Genomic DNA, 19,430 nt, shown 5'->3' on the forward strand with positions numbered 1-19,430 from the left:
GAACCCAGAATCCAAATGAACATGAACATTTCAGGATGTCAGCTCATGAGACAGGAGCCCATGATCAGTGTAATCAATAGACATGAGTTGATGTTCAAAAACACAATTGGTTCGCTGACATTTCCATCAGCGCATTTGTTAGCTGCTCCTCTTCAAGGTGATATGGGCCCTGCTGCTGAATATGGGTCTAACAGTATTTCCATCGTATACCCATAATGCAGTCCAAACATTTGGTATTTTCAGTTTTCATGCCATCATTTCTATCTAGTCATAAAATGACAGTTTTGTTCATTCAAAATAACAAAGAGTGTGGCTATTTTTTTCCATGTTATTTAAAAATGTAAGGTTTGGCTCTTGTCAATTTTCTGCTTTATGATATCTCATATACCGAACCGAAACGGACCCAACCGAAGACCTTGTATCCAGAGCTACAGATAACTTTTGGGGTCATTGAGTTATGTACTCGCTTGTGTTCATCTTAATTGGGTGTCCAAATTTTCCTTTGAATAAACAAATAAATAGCACCAACTCAGTATGGTATTTTGCCATTTTCCATTAATTGTAAAAATATAATAATAAAGTTTAAATCTTAGTTTACGTGTTTGTTATTTATATTTGATATGTTATATGAGAAACGATAAGAAAAAGTGCAAGTTGTCAAGTTCAGGTGCTGAAATAGAATCTCTCAATATCCCTGTTATTTTATGCAGATTATCTGTACTGATTGTATGGCAATAGTACCATACCATGGTAATGGCACACCCTGTTTGTGGTAAACACTGTGGTACAACAAGAGACTTTATTGCTATGTAGTCACTGTTTATTTACATAATGTACATAATACTCAACTTCCATACACAGTCATCCTGTACAACAAGTTTAAGTCAAGTTTCCCTGCAAAGTTCAAAGCTTGCTTACATCCAGTTACCGAATCTCATACCCTTCCACTGATCGAACTCAAACCTCACTGCAGCCTGGAAACAGCCAGTCAACTATAAAACAATGACTGATATTGTGATCCACCATCAACCTTATACAAGACACCCTATGAACCAAGTCACCAAGCATGACCATAAGGCCATTTGGTCAACTCTTACAACCACTGGTCACTGAGGACATATTCTGAAGAAAACATGAACACTAGGGTCAGCTGAACCTAAATTCACCTGTAGGTGGCAGGGCTGTGATTGTAGATGGTCAATGAATACATTCATTGCATCATGATGGACAATGAGTGAGTGAGTGTGGTTTTATTCCGCTTTTAGCAATATTCCAGCAATATAATGGCTGGGGACACCAGAAATGGGCTTCACACATTGTACCCATGTGGGGAATCGAACCTGGATCTTCAGCATGCCGAGTGGATGCTTTAACCATTTGGCTACTCCACCACCCCAATGAGCAATGAGATGCCATGTCCAAACCCACTCTCCCTAAGATGTAAATATGGACAACAAACCGAAGTATTAATGTTTTGCTGCTGCTACAAACTACTTCAATCACTTGAGGGTGAATTGGTATGATTGCACTGGTACCACCATCTTCAGTTTCCAAAGTGGCACTGATACTTGTCAGTGTTTGAATGGACATATTCTGATTACTATGACAGCTAACAAATCTTCTTTGCCCAACTGTCTCAAGCTCTTCTTCTTCCATTGCCAAATATGTCACTCTTCACTTCATCCAGGGTTATTGAAGCACATATAGAGAACACTGTCAGAGTTATCTCCCATATTTCCTCACCACCCAAGGTATACGTAGCACTTGGATCAGTCTTGTCTCAGCTGTCTTCAAGTGATTCATCATTGGTTCAACATAGAGGAAAGGATTTCAAACTGAAAAATAAAAAATTGAAATGATGATCAGACATTTTTGTAATAGTGAGCAGCGGACGAGAGATGGTGCAGTGATTAGAGTTCAGATATACTGCCAAGCTGTGATAGTTTATCACTGTGATGTAACATAATAGGACGGTATGGTATTAACAGACCAAGGAGGAACATCCAGGATTCAAAGAAAAAAGCAGCAGATCCTGGCATGACTTATTCCAGATGAGTGGTAGCTCAAGCTCTCTGTGCCACTAGGTGTTAATGACTCAGGTGTAGTTACCTCTTTCTCTTTCTGTCCCTCCTCCTGCACCAGCTGCAACAGCCCCTCCTGTAACTTGTCCTGCAACATCATCGTCAGCATTACTAGATGCTCATCACACACACACATACACACACACAGCACACACACACACACACACACACACACACACATCATAATCGTCAGCATTACTAGATGCTCATCACACACACACACACAGCAACACACATACACACACATCATCAGCATCATCATCGTTGTCAGCATTACTAGATGCTCATCACACACACACCTACACACAGTAACACCACACACATCATCAAATGCTCATCACCTACTTTTCAATTCACGCATTGTAGGGCCATGATATAAGTTTGAAAATTTTAACTATAAATTGTATATTTATATACTTATCCTATCTCACGACTTGCACTCTCTTCATTCCTCTTCATTCGACCATGAGTGGAAACAAATTAAAACTTTGCTCCAAGGCCTACCTTGCCCCTCTCCCGTGCTGTGCGTGCCTTCTGTGTCAGTCGTGCTCACTAGTCCATGACAGCACGAGGCATGCGCAGTCCTCACCCACGTGATCACCTCACATACTCATTCTCGATCTTGGAGCCATAAAAGGACAAACCGAACGGTGGTAATCTATGTAGTGGGAGGTAGGGAGGGACTTTATCGCGCGAGATAGGATAAGTATATAAATATACAATTTATAGTTAAAATTTTCAAATTTTAAACTTATCCTATCTCACGACTTTGCACTTATCCCACGGTAGGAAGGTGGGTCATAGATTACCCGAATTCAAGCGATAACAGCTAAGTGTTATGCCCAAACAACCGTGAGGGAAGCAACTACAAGGTAGGCCAATAACTACCAAGTTACTACGCATGCAGGGTTAGTTCGAACCCATTGACTTACTAAGCACAATTGCTCCCAGGGACCGATTCCCGAGCAATGTGGTGTTCAGTCACTACCTTCACAAAGTGAAAGGACGAGCTTAACGAAAGTGTAATCAGTCGCATCGCCACGCATTTCCAAGGTACCCTCGTAATAAAAGTCTAACGACTAGTATCGGGCCAGCCCCTGCTTCAAACAACCCCCACAGACACCGCCCCGAGGAGGGTGAAAGAGAAATTGAATCGGTAAAACTCACAATTTTAACGCTCAGTACCACAACATCATCTTATGACTTCCATTACTTACCACAATAAGATCACATAGATGTGTATAGGCACTTAGGAGCATGAACGCCACGGCGTAACACTTCGAAGGACTCACTTCACTGACTTAATTACTCCGTGGAGCAGAGGACAGTAAGTGAGGTGGCTTAATCTCTGTAGTCTCAAACAAATGAGAGGAGAAATCTAAATCCCGAAGACGAAATCAGAAAAAGTTTTTCAGATTTATTCAGATTGTACACAAGCAGAAACGATCGCGACTTGGGATCAACTGCACAGTGGGATCCATATAGCATCGGAGCACAAGGAAGTTCATTATCTGCTATGTTGTGCCGCTGATAACTGCTGGGCAAGGACGAAAGTGGTCCAAACTGATGAAGGCCTTGAATATCCGGCACACCTACACATCTCTGAGGTAATGAGACGAAAAATACTGTGTCAGATCGCCAAAACAACCCTCCATTATGGCAGTTAACGAGCAGTTGCTATGCAACGCCATAGTAGAAGCCAATGCCCTGGTTTCATGAGGGTTGACTGTCGAGGTGGTGGCAAACCGCAAAAGTGTAGGCTCGTGAGTATTGTAGCTCAGAGCCAATATGAGAGTGTTGTGCGAGAGACTTCCGCCTTGGAAGCAGTAGACAAGGGTATAAACAGTCTCTTACGCAGACGGGCGGCGCCTTTGGCGATGCTTTACAGGTAACGCCACGGCGTAACACTTCGAATGACTCACTTTACTGACGAATTAATCCGCGGAGCAGAGGACAGTAAGTGAGGTGGCGACCCTCCAGCCGCCTCAAAAGCCGGTGACCTGCAATGGTCAGTTCGAACCCATTGACTTACTAAACACAAGTGCTCCAGGGACCGGATTCCCGAAAGCAATGTGGTGTTCAGTCACTACCTTCATGAAAGTGAAAGGACGAGCTTAGCGAAAGTGTAAACAGTCGCATTACCACGATTTCCAAGGTCTGACGACCAGTATCGGGCCAGCCCCTGCTTTCATTAACAACCCCCACAGACACCGGCCCCGCGGAGAGTGAAAGGGTAATTGAATCGAAACTCACAAGTCCCAGAAGAATCGAAGACACAAATCAGAAATAAAATTCAGAATTTTATTCAGATTGTACACAAAGCAGAAACGATCGCGAACTGGTGATCATCTGCGCTGAAGCTGATGGTTGTCCCGAAAGTGCCTAACAGGCTTATAATGACAATGCTGAATTCCAATTGCTTGTGATGAAGGGCCCTTTCTCCTGATGACCACTGCTAGGCCACTTGATGGAGAAAGTGAGCTTCCAGCTTGCAAGATGTGCCAACTAATAGGTGTTGAGTCGGTATGAAGGGCACCCTAGAGACTCCAACACAAACATTCCAACTTGTTGAGCCACCAACGAAAAGACTGAATGTAGCAGCGGGAAGACTAATCAACTCCCCTGGGGTTGTCGCCCCCCATGTATGGGCACAGAACCATCTGAAGAGGGCAAGCTGCAGCTGGCCCCTGTCAGTCAGCACTTGTGCCGACGCCAACCACCCTAGTAACTTCTGCCACTGGCTTAAAAGGTGTGGGTTGGACCAACACTAGTGGTGCGTTGCACTGAATCTTGTCCCACCTCTCCTGGGGCACAAACATCATGACCTGGCGGTTGAATATTGTCCCAATAAGAAGAAACAGCTGGTCGGTGTTACCCCTGATTGTTCAATTTAGCAGCCATCCTAATTGGCGCGGAGCAACTTGATGATGAACTGTCTGTGGAAAGGAAGGACGACTGATCCTGCTGGGCTTGAACACAGTCGCCGATATTGTTGTCAATTGTCACGCTCGACAATGCAGGTAGCTGGTTAACAGAATGGGTATCTGAGTAAAACCCACGGGCGCGCGATATGCCCATACAGCAGGATCCTCCATTGGTATCAATGACTTCCATAAAAGTAAATCAAGATACTTCCAATAGTCTGGATGTATCCGATGTGAAGGTAGGCGCCCTCACAGGTCGAGGGACTGACTGACTGACTGAGTTTAGTTTTACACCGCCTTTAGCAATAATCCAGCAAAATCACGGGCGGGGGCACCAGAAATGGGCTTAACACATTGTGCCCATGTGGGGATCGAACCGGGTCTTGGGCTGACGAGTCAACGCTTTAACCACTAGGCTACCCCACGCCATCGCGAGGTCGAGGGAAATGAGAGGTCTAACCACTCTTGCCTCTGACAAAAGATATCTCCTGATATAAGAACGTTTCAATAAGTCGAAAGCAACTACGCCAGTTCTGACGGAGTGCTCAATGTAGTATGTTCGGCGCGATGGAGATTGTCAGTCAATCTACAGGAACGCTCACATTATAAACAAATTGTAGAAATTGTGAGGATCGGTGACCTCAGGAACGCTTCTTTGGCCTAACAAAATAATGGTGCCAGGTGGAGTGATATAGGTAGTAGATCGCTGCCTGGTGACAATCCTTGCATAATGCAGTGACCTCTGAACTCGGTGCTTGACTAGGCAAACCGCTCACGGGTGTTTCTGTCCGCCACCCTCAATAAGCAGTCTCTCTCGACTGGCTGTCAAAAATCCCGACACAGTCACTCTTATATCGGAATGGCAGCGCTCGTTGTTACTTGCATTTATAGGCTGGACTTGGTATCCGATTCGTGGGACCAAGAGAATTCTGCAAGGGCACTTCATAGTCACTCTAATCATCAAAATTCCGTAAACAAACAGTAGTCCGCCATTTGCAAACGCTACACACGAAAGTGACAAAAATAATGGACAACATGGTCTTTGGTTAACCGGGCGAAGTCGCGAACCCATAAATTCGGCTGAGCTATGCTGGCTATTTGACAAAACATTGCCGGTATGCGCGCAAGAACTTCATCCATTTGTTATCTGTCCAGAAACTTGCTTATCATGTAAAACAAAGGAGCTGAAGATGACGAGCCGCCTGCAACAATTGCACCAAGGATACACAAACACGCTTCGTTACGAAAGTAGTCTGTAGTAACAAGACTCATCGGAGCCGCCAGAGAGTATTCCTGGCTCGCAAGCCGCATCTAGTTATGCCATATCGGTGGTTGCAGAACTGATATCTACACCAAGGGTAGAATCGCTGAACCGAATCATTCATCAAAAGTGAAGATCGGATGGTAGATTAAATCTGAATGAGATGAGCTCCGTCACGGAGGACTCTTGAGAACTGGGATCGCCAGGCCGCCTGGCGCCGAAAGCGTGATATCTCTAGATGACTGCGCTTACTAACAACACATGTAAATCAAATCGGCATGGTGAAGCACATAGCTACTACCTCTGTACATTGATCTTGAACGCCAGGTGAACTGGTTCGACGATAGGAGCTTTCGACCTGGTGAAACGATACGAGCCGGCTGGTAAATCAGTTCAGGGTGGTGAGCCGAAAGTTGACGCGGATCTGAATCAGTCCGATGTGATCTGAATCGCGACTGATCTGGATCGGTTCGGTAATCCGAACCGGTTAAATGATCTCAGCTGATGGAGAGATCTAGAACGCCAGATGAACCAGTGAGGCGAGGTGAAATGTTCCGCCGAGGTGAATCGCTTCGCTGCTGTGAATTGAATCGATGATGTGAACTGTTTCGCGATAAGAAACAGTCTTAATATTATGGCAAACTGAGTCAATGTCGATTCACATACGGGCGGGCTTAAACGGTTCGGTCTGGTGAATCCATTCGTATGGCTTAACCGATTCGGTGTGGTGAATCGGTTCGGTCTGGTGAATCCATTTGGTATGGCTTAACCGATTCGGGCGCGGGTGAACCGGTTCGGCAATTTGATGGTACGGTCTGGTGAAACCATTCGGTATGGCGAGCCGATTGGTGTGGTGAATCCATTCGGTATGGCTTAACCGATTGGGTGTGGTGAATCCCTTCGCATGGCTTAACCGATTGGGTGTGGTGAATCCATTCGGTATGGCTAAACGGTTCGGTCTGGTGAATCCATTCGGTATATGGCTTAACCGATTCGGGTGTGGCTTAATCGGTTCGGGCGATTTGACGGCGTAGATCGGATGTGTGAGTCAACTGGCAACACAGAACGCTTTGATGAGGCGGAACCACGAAGACATCTAATGATGCTCCATAAAATTATCACCGTCCGACATGGGAAACTGCGGACGACGAAAGCAGTTAATACCGGTCGCTAAAAACGGGGTTTGTCGGGTGATCAACTGTTGAAGTGTAACGAGCTCTGTCTGCCAGCCATCGAGCAAGTATGTCTACATGCTCTAAAAACGCCCTTAATAAGGGAGCACATTCCCGACAACGCTTGCTCCAGGAACATGACGATTGGGGATCCGAGGAAGTAAATATTGTTACAGTGTGCGCAAAATTACGCTTACTGAGTCTAGACTGACAAGACGGATATCCTGATTCACCTAAAGTGAATGAGACCGACTTCGAGAATCACTCTGACGAAAACACACCTTACGGCTAGGTGAACCGGATCGAAATGGCCAACCACCTCGACCAGGGCGCAGACTGAACGACTCACGGAATCAAAACGCTGATGGTGTGTCGAACTGAAACCTATGTTGAGGTGAACTGAGTCGGAATGTGAACCCGCTCGTCCTGGTGAACCCTTCGAAAGTACGCGGAATCAGTTCGGTCAGGTGAACCCATTTGATTACGCGGAATCAGTTCGGTCAGGTGAACCCATTCAAGATGTACTGGTGAGCCGGCTCGGCCGCTGCGGAGCCGGTTCGCCATGTGAGCCGGTTCGCTGTGTGAGCCGGTTCGCCGGTTCGCATGTGAGCCGGTTCGGCATGGTGAGCCGGCTCGCTGTGTGAGTGTTCGCCATGTGAGCCGGTTCGGCGGGTGAGCCGCTCGAAAGTGAACGAGACCTAGAACGACTCTCCCAGCCGCCGTGGAAATAGGAGAGCTGGTATCGCTCCAACCGCTACCATCCCCGCCTCAACGATGAATGCTTAGAAGTTCTCGGTCTGTGATCGTTCAAGAAGCAGACCTACGAGATAATGTAGATCGCAGGTCTGGCGAGAAGAAATATCGGTCATTACCACCCTGGTACGCCATGAGAACTTAAACTGGGTGAGGGAAGCTCCCCTAAAAGCCTTCTAACGCTCTCAGATAAATAGGAACTGACGAAGTTCTCCATAAAATCTTCGCCAGGAGAGACGGGCGATTGAGAACGGTGAGCAGTGAGGGTGGGGCGATCTAAGCATTGTTTCTTAGCGGAGATGGACCAGACCCCGCAGAATTAGTCCTAGCCCTATCTGCCAAACGCCTGGCACAAGCACGCTTGTAAAATTTAAACGCCTTCATTAGACAGACCTGAACACTTCGACAGCTGCGGTGTCCCAGTCACAAACACCCACATAATCAACACACGATGTGTGTGGGTCCCATGCTGAAAATACTTTATTACAACGGGCGCAAAACATCCGTTTACTGGCCTGAACAGGCTTAACCATTGAGCAAATCTCAGTGGAAAAAATTTTCACGTCCACTCAGTGGAGCGACAAGAAAGAGAATGAGTATGTGAGGTGATCACGTGGGTGAGGACTGCGCATGCCTCGTGCTGTCATGGACTAGTGAGCACGACTGACACAGAAGGCACGCACAGCACGGGAGAGGGGCAAGGTAGGCCTTGGAGCAAAGTTTTAATTCGTTTCCACTCATGGTCGAATGAAGAGAGAGAGGTGCAAGTCGTGAGATAGGATAAGTTTAAAAATTAACAGCATTTGAACTACATCAAATCTAAAAATGAAACAAAACAACAATGTTTAGTTCATTACCAATAACTCCAAATCATGCACTCACAAACACTGCATTACATTAACCCTGGTAAGGGTGAATCCTACATGGCTTGTATGGAGCTCTCAGCTACATCAGTAGTTGTGAAATCCCTGATAGTACTAACCCTCTCCTCAGGTGAGTCTGTTTTTGCCAGCTGTTCTTCTAGATCTGTCTTCTTCAGCTGAATCTCAGCCAGCTGTTGTGTCAGCTCAGTCAGCTTGCTGCTCAACTCATCTGAAAAGAAAATGTCAGCTTTCAAATTATTTAGGACTGGTTTTGGGTGAAGTCTTAACAACTGCAGAACCAGAAAGAGTGCAGAGGTGATATATGAATGGAATTAGAGAAAAGTAATCAAATAGAGAAAATCCAAAAGAAATGCTAGTATTAGTGCTGGTAGTGAAAAACCAATGGGAAAGGTATGTATCCGATCTTGGCACAGGGCAGTGAATGAAATAAGGCAAGTCCGACCGCCCGAGACGGGCTAGATTTCTGACGGACGGTCTAAATTTACAGCTAGCCAGCCCGATGGTCTGGTAATTTTTATAGATATCCCATACATCTGAGTAAATTCACCATATCTTGGTGTCTGGTCTGGTTAAATCCATTTATGTCTGGTAACATTTTGAAGTTACCATCCGTGATGTCTGGCTGTTTTTTTTACTTATTTCATACACTGATAAGGGATACGACTCAGCACAGAAAGATGCCTGAATCACTGAAATTTGTTTGTGTGAGTTTTGTTGTACACTACTTTTAGCAATATTCGAGCAATATCACCAGAAACTGTACAAACTGTACCCATGTGGGGAATCAAACTTGGACCTATTATATGACAGGCAACGCTTTAATCACTGGGCCTCTAAATGGACCCCTAAATTGGGATGAAAATTACAGGACTGACTGACTGAGTTTGGTTTTACGCCGCTTATAGCAATATTCCAGCAACATCACGGCAGGGGACACCAGAAATGGGCTTCACACATTGTACCCATGTGGGGATTCGAACCCGGGTCTTCGGCGTGACGAGCCAACGCTTTAACCACTAGGCTACCCCACCGCCCCAAAATTCCAAGAACCACTATAGACAAGACCACCCCATAGCATGGGTGATGTTTTTTTTGTGCCGTATTCAGCATTATTCCAGCCATATCACAGTAGCATCTTGCATGAAGAGATACCACCATTCCCATCTGACTTACTTGTGTCAGAGTCACCCACGTCCATGCTCTCGCTGGTCATCCTGTCGATGGTAAAGCCCACCCTCGGTGTGGATGGCCCATGTGAGGTCTCCTCCTCTCCGCTGTCCATGATGTTGATGTCGCGGTCTTCATCGTCCTCGGAACTGCTCACCTCACCAAAATATGATGCTGTGGAAAGTTGGAGATAGCGTAAGACTAAGTCCACAAGATGACTACACAGAAGCAATGCTTAACTCGATGACATCATTGATTGAAACAGCAAATTTTCAGATGGAACCTTTTTCATTTTTCTTCAAGTATGGGTAGTTGTAGAAACCTGGACCTGTGATAACAATTAACCTAAAAAACAACTAAATCTCATTGAAATATTTCAATATTTGGGCAAGACTGCAGTATATGTGACAACTTCAGTCATTTTAGTAAGTGATGTGCACAAGCTCCTTCCTCAGAAACATTTCTAACTTCTAAAACAACAAGAGCTTTAGCAGGCTTTACCCCATACAATGGCTAAAATCAAATGCTTTGAAAAGTAAGAGCAAGTTTAATTGCGTCATTGCAAAATACTACGTTATGCAGCTCCTACGGTTGTCATTGAAGAGGCTGCTGAATGCTAATTTCAGGCATACCTCAGGGTACACAACACTGATCTGCATACATAACATACCAGGATCTAGGGACACGCTTGTGTCGCTCCTCTTCATCTGGGATTCATCTTTGTGGAAACTGCCGCTCGCCTCTATAACCTGGCCTTGACCTTGACTGTTGTTGTCTTGGGTATTGGACTTGTCTTCCTCTGTGATCACCTCCCACTGGACGTCGATGGCTTCGGCATCGTAGCGGAACAACCGCTTAACTTCTTTCTCCGTCTCAGGCTGGTCTATGTGCTGGAATGGGATTGAGTTGGTGGCTGAATGGGATCTTATAAAAACAAGTCATAAATATCACAGCTGTAGCATCACCAAACATAGGGGAATGAAGTTGGATCAAAAACTGCCCGAACAGCTACCTCTGATCCAGGGGTGGTGGAGAGGTGGAAGCAAGAGGGAGCCAATCAAGTAATGAACGATCACAAAAGACACCTTTTTCCACCTCTCAAAAATCTCCCCTTCTGGTCAATAAAGCAGTGGTTGATCACCACAAACACCTACCTTTTTCCTCAAGGTCTTCCGGAATCTTCTTTTCTTCACATTCTTGAGAGGTGGTGTAACTGTAGGGCAGACAAGGATTAGTAGAATCAGACATGCCGGCAGGTTGTTCCACAGAACAGTTTGAAACTAAGCATCAACTGGTCCTTTGCAAAACTTACAACTCTAGCAAAGAAAATACTTAGGGATCTGAAAAGCTCAACCTGCTTCAAGGATCACAGGGCTGCCTTAGATTTGTAGGACACCAATGAGAATAGCACTGTGAGGGACCTTAAACTAGAATTAACCCTGATTAAACCACTAGGGAAAGTTATGTCCATTGTTCTTGGAAGTGTTTTATTAGCATAACTGAATAACTGCCCTAGGGCAATTATTTCTATTTAAAAACAATAAAATTGTACTCATTTTGATAATCTTCATCATGCCTAATACATTACACGCATATTAAATAAATATCACCCTCAGTACAGTAGTTATTTAAATAAACTCTGCTTGTGCTAAAGCCCTCACAGAGTTTATTTAAATAACTACCTTGTAAGGGTGATTAACCTATACTTATCTTTGTTTCATAAACAGTGTGCTGTTATTAATGCCTGCATGATTATGTCACATACATTAAATGTTCACAGAAGGGATATCAATAAGTTGAGTAAAAATGTGAGTGAGGTTTACAGTCGCTTTGAACAGTAGTCCACTCATGTCACAGGGTGTCAGCTCGATATGGATAGAAAGCGTAAAAATAATGAGCACCAGCACTGATATGGTGCTGACAAACCAGGATTTAAACCCAGGATCATAGCTTCCTGGCAATACAAAGGGATGCAACTCAAAACAAGTTGAGTGAAATGACAATTATTAAAATGCTCTTCCACATTCCAGATCTGCAACGCAGGCTTCAGTTTCTTTAAGGATATCAACATTTTCTACTTTATTATTAAATTGTTACAAATGACTTGGGGTCCGTCTCAAAACTTTACACGAAACTTTTGAAATGTTCCCTCACTTGCCGCCATTCAAGGGAGGTAAGTGTCTGACAGTAGGAAGAACTTACTGCCATGGTTCCAGGCATATTTCTTATCCTTGTCCTTCTTCTTTGGACTTTCCTCTTCCTGCGGCGTTTTCTCATCATACATACGTAGTACAGATCATCATCTAAACAGCGGGTGAGTAGGTTTGATGCTTTTAGCAATATTCCAACAATATCACAGCAGGGAACACCAGAAATGGGCTTCATACATTGTGAGGGAATCTAACCCAGGTTTTCAGCTTGACAAGCAAACTCTTTAACAACTAGACAACCACACTGTCCCTCATCTAAGCAGTCACACCGTACTGTGACAGACCCGCCTAGAGGCCAATATTTGGCTCCAAGTCTTCAGCTAATTGAATTTGAAAATTCCTAATTGCACATATTTAACAAACTAGTAAAAACATTCTAAAAATCCCAATATAAATAACAAACCGAGTCAGTAAAATGTGTCTGCATCATTTCATCCATCAGTGACACACACGATCAATGATTCATTCCAGGCTCTAAAGAAATTATCAAAACATACAGTTCTCTACACTGTCACAGGACCCTCATATTGCCTGCTAGGACCTTTCAACTAATATTTGGGGGAACCCCATGTTTGTGAGTCGATGTAAAACCCTGGACTAACCTGACAAATATCAGCAGTTTTGTAGAAGGTCTTCTTGTCCACAGTCTTCAAAGACTCAACAATGGAAGGTAAGTCAACAAGCTGCAACATCCAAACACAGGTACCTTTAGTATATTCATGGTATCAACTGGATATAAAAATATACACTCAAACACAGATGCCTCAAACTGAGGATTTTCTTGAAGAAAGAGTTTGTTCTCTGCTGCGTATACCATAGTTATTCATGATTTTGTGGTTCTGTCAAAACCTCGGAAAGGTATTCAGTCAGGTTCCTTCAACTTCAACACAATGTTGTTTGACTGTACATAATGTATCCAGTAGTGTAAAGTTCAACTGCCCCACATGTGATCTGACATCTGTGTATTCAGCAACTTCTTGGGCTGGAGTGTTTGAAGCTTTAGATTACATTTGCAGAGAGGGATTTTAGGGGTAGACACTCTCATTAAAACAAACACAGCTCATTCTGGAACAGTGGTTTACATGTAATAGATGGATTCGTGTAGAAAACAACTAGTTCCCTAGGATTTCCGCTCTGGTCTTACATATCGGATTAATGGTGGAACGTAACCCTGTATTTAGGTCATCCAGGGTAACAAAAATACTTGTTTCGTTGGACTGATTTTTTTTCTACCATATATATATTTCGTAATAAAAAACAATTGATAATTTGTCTGCTGTACCTTGGCGTTAAAAATATCTCCTCCATATCGGACACGACACGTCCTCATATCGTTCTGCAACTCGATACCAAGCTTGTCCTTCAGAGTCATAGACCCAGATTGTACATCCCGTCGTAGAGCAATCGCTGGCCCCTAAACACAAATATAACATTAGATTAGTTGGTTGGTTTGTTGTTTAACACTGCACTCAGCAATATTCCAGCTATATGGCGGCGATCTGCAAATAATCAAACCTAGACCAGACAATCCAGTGATTAACATATCATGAGCATCAATGGGGAAACACTCCTGTCAGTGGCCTCTTGCAACAACCATGGGTTACTGATAACCAATTCTAACATCAGATTCAACATAATATTGTTGAATAATACAGTGTTAGGACGGGAGTCAGTTGTATGTTGCATGGATGTACAGTTGCTTCAAGTCACTAACAAACTGACATCAATGTGTGTCTATCACAAAATTGAGTAGCACACTTTTTCAGCACCACCTGAATAATCGAACTCAAGTTGCCAACTTGAATCACAACCAGGTGCTTGGTTACATTGGATTATGTGCATATTAATGTAACCCAAACCCTACTTAACAACTAACAACATAATATAAAGGGGTGTTGAATAATAGTGTTAGGACGGGTGTCAGTTGTATTTTGCATGGATGTACAGTTGCTTCAAGTCACTAACAAACTGACATCAATGTGTGGCTATCACAAAATTGAGTAGCACACTTTTTCAGCACCACCTGAAAAATCGAACTCAAGTTGCCAACTTGAATCACAACCAGGTGCTTGGTTACATTGGATTATGTGCATAATAATGTAGCCCAAACCTTACTTAACAACTAACACTAAGGTGAGGTGAGATGAAATTGGGTTTTACGTTGTGCTTGAGAATATTTCGCTCATACGACGATGTGCATGCGTGTGTATGTGTAGGTGCGGCTGCTTGTACTAGCCCAGACTGAAGCTGGTTTTATAGTGCTAGCCCACTGAGATACCATGTCGCAGTGAAGCATGAATACCCCACTCTGAGCCGACCAGTCCTTGTTGTACCCATTAATGCCGAGCGCCAGGCAGGGTCCAACAAGTACCATATTTTAACGCTCTCATGGAGGCGGTTACTAACACTAAGGAATATAAAGGGGTGTTTGATTGGCAAGTGGAGAACAACCTTAAGTTTTGATTGTTTGTTGTTTAACGTTACACTCAGCAATATTCCAGATATATGACGTGGGTCCGTTAATAACTGAGTCTGCACCAGAAAATCCAGAGATCAACAGCATGAGCATCGATCTACACAACTGGGAATATCATGATGTGCGTCATTCAAATCAGCGTGCCTGACCACATGATCACGTTAGACGTCTCTTATGACAAGCATGGTTTGCTGCTGAAGACGTTTCTAACCTAGATCTTCATGATTTGAACAACCTTAAGATCGTCATGGTTTGTTTGATAGAAAAGACATACCAGACTTTTATGAGCATAAATGGACGCTTTATCAGAGAGAGAATCCAAGGTTTAAGGACAGGGCGTATCCGAACCTGAAACCTGTCAACTCTAATCTAATGTTCCAAGATGTACGCCAGATGAACAGTCGCCTCATTCATGCCATTAGCGTCATATAACCTGCACCCTGTAAGCTCCATTATTGTAAATCTTATGATCAATTATGAAAAAACCTTTATCTTAGAGTTTCTTTGGTGGGGCATATGTATCTGTACATCGATTCTACCCACAACTGACATAGTGACAAGAGTGTTGAGAAACATTGTGTCTTTGCGCGAAGTTGCCGAACTCGTAATTTACAGATGGGCTTGAATATACTACATGCTATAGATACGTGAAAATGTCATTACTGGTGGTAATCTCAGTATGTATTGTTGTTCGAGTTCAAAAGGCTCGTTTCCTTCCCTCTTCTTTGGAGCTGGCTTGGCACTCATCTTTCTGTCTGTTTACTGTTGTCTGCAGGTACTTGTGCACTACATCAATGCCATTCTGATACTATTAGACGTACGACTATATGTATATGTTTCGCTTGTTAAGAAAGCCCTCTGTTGATACACTTGCAGAAATCAATCTCGCTGTTTGGGATAATGTTGTAACTAATGAAATCCGTTTTTCTAATAAAGTTGAATCCTTTATCGTAGTAAAACACTTCAAACCTAAAACATATTACGAAAATTTAGGGGATCTGTTAACATGGCAGACCATCTCATCTCTCTTCATGTTTAACACTAGTAAAGTACTTACTTACAACATTGTATATGAAGACAGAAACACACTAACGTGAACGGCAATGTCATATGTGTTCCGGTGGCGCTCTTCTGTAATTATTTCTTTGACGAGTTGTATTTTATGTAAGCATTTATTTCTTAATGATTTTATTAAACAATTGTTGGTCGTTTGTGACACGTTGTCGTTTAAGTTGAAAATCAAAAAGATACACATGTACTTGTGTTTCTTGTATAGATCTAGTCCGGGTATGCGTTTGTTTGTTTACGGACAAAAATGAGTATTGTAAGTGTTATGTATATTTTTCAATATTGTGCAAATATTGGAGAGGTAGGCAAATCATGGGGGAAAAAACAATAATTGCCTGACGCATCCATTGCACCATCGTCGATCATCCAGGGTATTATATCTCCAGTTTCTTCTGTTAATGAGTGAGTGAGTTTGAGTTTTACGCTGCACTCAGCAATATTACAGCTATATGGCGCCGGTCTGTAAATAATCGAGTCTGAACCAGACAATCCAGTGATTAACAGCATGAACATCGATCTACGCAAGTGGGACACGATGACATAATATGTCAACGTCGTCAGCGAGCCTGACCACCAGATCCCGTTAGGACAAGCGTGGGTTACTGAAGATCAATTCTAACCGGGATTTCTTCTGATAAACACTTTGGCCCGTTACCATACATCGGCAAGTACGATGTACATGTACAAGCAAGTATATGATGCTAAAATAATTAATCAGTCATTAAAATTACACTAATGCGGGATAAATTATGTGGGAACAAGTTTTAATAAAATACAGATAAGTAAATATCAAGAGAGTGTGGCTTTACGCCGCTTTTAGCAACAATATCACGGCGGGGGACACAGAAATGGGCTTCACACATTGTACGCATGTGTGGGAACCGTACCCGGGTCTTCGGCGTGACGAACGAACGATTTATCCACTTGGCTACCCCACCGCCCTTGGTTAAAATCAACGTTTTATCATGAAAAGATCGTGTGTGGTTCTACAGTCAAATATTGTTTGTTTGTTTGTTTGTTTAGCGCTGCATTCGTATGCCAGGTATATTACGGCAGTCTGTAACTAATTGAATCAACAGTACATGTATTTTAAGTTGTATCTTCAATGGGTAGCACGCTGCATCAATGACATTGATCAGTTCCGAAGAATCCTGAGATTCCGTTAAAAATCACTTGAATATCTTGGGGGGAGTTATTGGAATGAAATTTGTTGCAATCTGCTTCCAAACACGTTACACACGAGATAGCAAGGCACCTGACAATTGGCAAACGATTAATCGATTCCAAAATCATTTCATCAAACCAATAAACAACCACGAGCTTATAGAACTGTAATACCAGAGGTACAGATAAGCTGCGTATCTGCGTAAATTAAGCAACATTTATGTGAAAACTCAATTCCTATTAAGTCTATTGCGTACAAGTACGCTTGAATTTTGGTAAATACTCAATAAATGTGATCTTACATGCGTACACACGCAAATGTCAAATCTTAGCTTGCGTACCGGTGGATAGATAAAATAATTGAGGTATACTGAGAGGTTCTATTTCAGGACATGAACTTGACAACTTGTAGTCTTTCTTATCGTTTCTCATATTACAGATCAAATATAAATAACGAACACCAACATTTGAACTTTATTATATTTTTTTTTATTAATGCAAAACGGCAAAATACCCAATTGAGTTTGAGTGAGGTGAGTACAATTTATTTGGTTACTCAAAGGAAAATTAGGATACCCAATTGAGATGAACACAAGCGAGTACATAACTCAATTGCCCAAAACGTTATCTGTACCTGTGAATACCCTTAACCTGAGTGTTGATCAGAAATAATCCAAATATACTTCAAACATACTTGGATTCTGTGCCTGTTTTACAGAGAGTGGATACTGTGAACAAAATGAGAACCCATTAAAACAAACAAATTACATATGGAAGCACGTATATATCTTCGTTTGATGTGCAATTTCAGAATTTGAAAACAATAAAGTCGATTTATTACCAAAGGCGTTCCCGTATATGACATGAGTTAAATTGCTAAAAGCCTTTCAACTTCTCTGTAAATAAAAAAAAATATCTGATAACTCGTAACAGTGTGACGACCTCCTTATTTTCTGTCATACTAACTATCGTTCAATGTACCTCCGGGGTCTTGCAATATCAAGCGACGACCAATATGACATAACTAGTGGTGTTACAAATAGTATTTGACTCTTCTGTTTGCATCGTCATCACTTTTTGTGTATCTCGGGATGCTTGTTTGACTAATGCAACAACTTCATCAACAGTTCGTAAATTCAGTCAGATAGTAAAAGGATCAATCTTGGTCCTTCCTCTTTCCATCTACTGCCACATAGAGACTAAGTCACATACATTCATCCAGTCCAAGTATCTAAAATGGCGATAATAACGTATATGTGGTAAGTCGATTCACATGTTCTACCCTCACGAAATTAGGAAACACCACAGACTAATGAGTGTACGTGAATGAACTGGGCACGTAACACTGGTCCCAGGATAAATCTTTAATATATTAAACATAGTTGGCCCGTTAAGCAGGGCACACAATGGGGCTCACAGTGTAAATTTCGTCACACATCTTACATTGATTCTCTTTCAGGAAAGTTCGTCTCGTTGTTTTTCCACGTCACTGATTGTCGTGTTGACATTGTGACAGGTTTTCCTGAGTATACAATGACGTTAGTGTTCGGTCACGACAGGAGAGACATAACAATATTGATGTCCAGAATAATATGGCGCATTGCCCACCAAATACCATAGTTGCATGGTCTTTGATAAGGGTACAAGCTTGTTTAATGAACCTGTTCTATTTTTAGCTGGATTCATTGAAGCCTGACCATTGATTAAAGTGGTTTGTTCTGAACGAACACGCCCGTGTGTGATAACCAAATATTATTTTACTGTGAAGATTGTTCATATTTTAATTTTACATATGCATTTTGATCTGGAACATTTGCCCCAAATTTGTCATGGACTATGATTCGGTCCCTTAGCACAAAACTTGATGCGTGATATATAGCCTATTAACATAAAGCCTCATCCATGGCTTGAGAGGTTGCCAGGCTACCAGTGTAAACAAACCACACAAAAGTCTTAATGGCTGACACCAGGAATATGGCTAGGTCACAAGGGGGGTGATTAGATAAGTACCCAACGTAAAGGAATTTGTGGTGGACTGTGATATTATTCCTGTACAAGGTGTTTACAGTTTTGCAAGGAGTCCTTGTAACATGGAGAGAGAGTTCTAATGTTGTTATCACTGGTTATAAGATCTGAGAAGGTAGGCATTGAAATGATTTTGTGAATCTCACTATTGGAATGTCATCAGTTGTCTTATACTGTGTCTGAAAATCCGCTCCTATCATTGTGAACAATAGTAAAGAATTCAGTTGTATATATGTATCTGTATT

General features: G+C 42.7%; 2 protein-coding genes across 6 annotated transcripts in view; one reads left to right on the forward strand and one right to left on the reverse strand.

The window, feature by feature from the left end:
* Window positions 1-1,636: 1,636 nt before the first annotated feature.
* LOC124277553 (transcription initiation factor TFIID subunit 7-like) lies at window positions 1,637-15,735 on the reverse strand. The gene is given in 11 exon segments (XM_046713260.1): window positions 1,637-1,835; window positions 2,110-2,169; window positions 9,174-9,283; window positions 10,249-10,416; window positions 10,913-11,132; window positions 11,397-11,455; window positions 12,445-12,520; window positions 12,522-12,545; window positions 13,055-13,135; window positions 13,735-13,866; window positions 15,592-15,735. Coding segments are annotated over 11 exon segments (1,047 nt in total). The 5' UTR covers window positions 15,676-15,735; the 3' UTR covers window positions 1,637-1,802.
* Window positions 15,736-18,240: 2,505 nt separating this feature from the next.
* Window positions 18,241-19,430, forward strand: part of LOC124277555 (magnesium transporter NIPA2-like) — a 64,896-nt gene continuing 63,706 nt past the window's right edge. For 3 of the 5 annotated variants that reach the window (XR_006898855.1, XM_046713263.1, XM_046713268.1), the window contains exon 1: window positions 19,114-19,300. Coding sequence is in view for 1 of the 5 variants with exons in the window: in XM_046713268.1 (XP_046569224.1) it covers window positions 19,268-19,300 (33 nt within the window). In the remaining 4 variants the exon portion in view is untranslated. Of the gene's footprint in view, window positions 18,420-19,113; window positions 19,301-19,430 lie in introns of those variants that run through there. The other 2 variants (XM_046713264.1, XM_046713270.1) reach the window with 1 other exon arrangement.

Source organism: Haliotis rubra, unplaced genomic scaffold, assembly GCF_003918875.1.
Source record: "Haliotis rubra isolate DU_JTF1 unplaced genomic scaffold, ASM391887v1 Scf223, whole genome shotgun sequence".
NCBI classification, from domain to species: Eukaryota; Metazoa; Mollusca; class Gastropoda; order Lepetellida; family Haliotidae; genus Haliotis; species Haliotis rubra.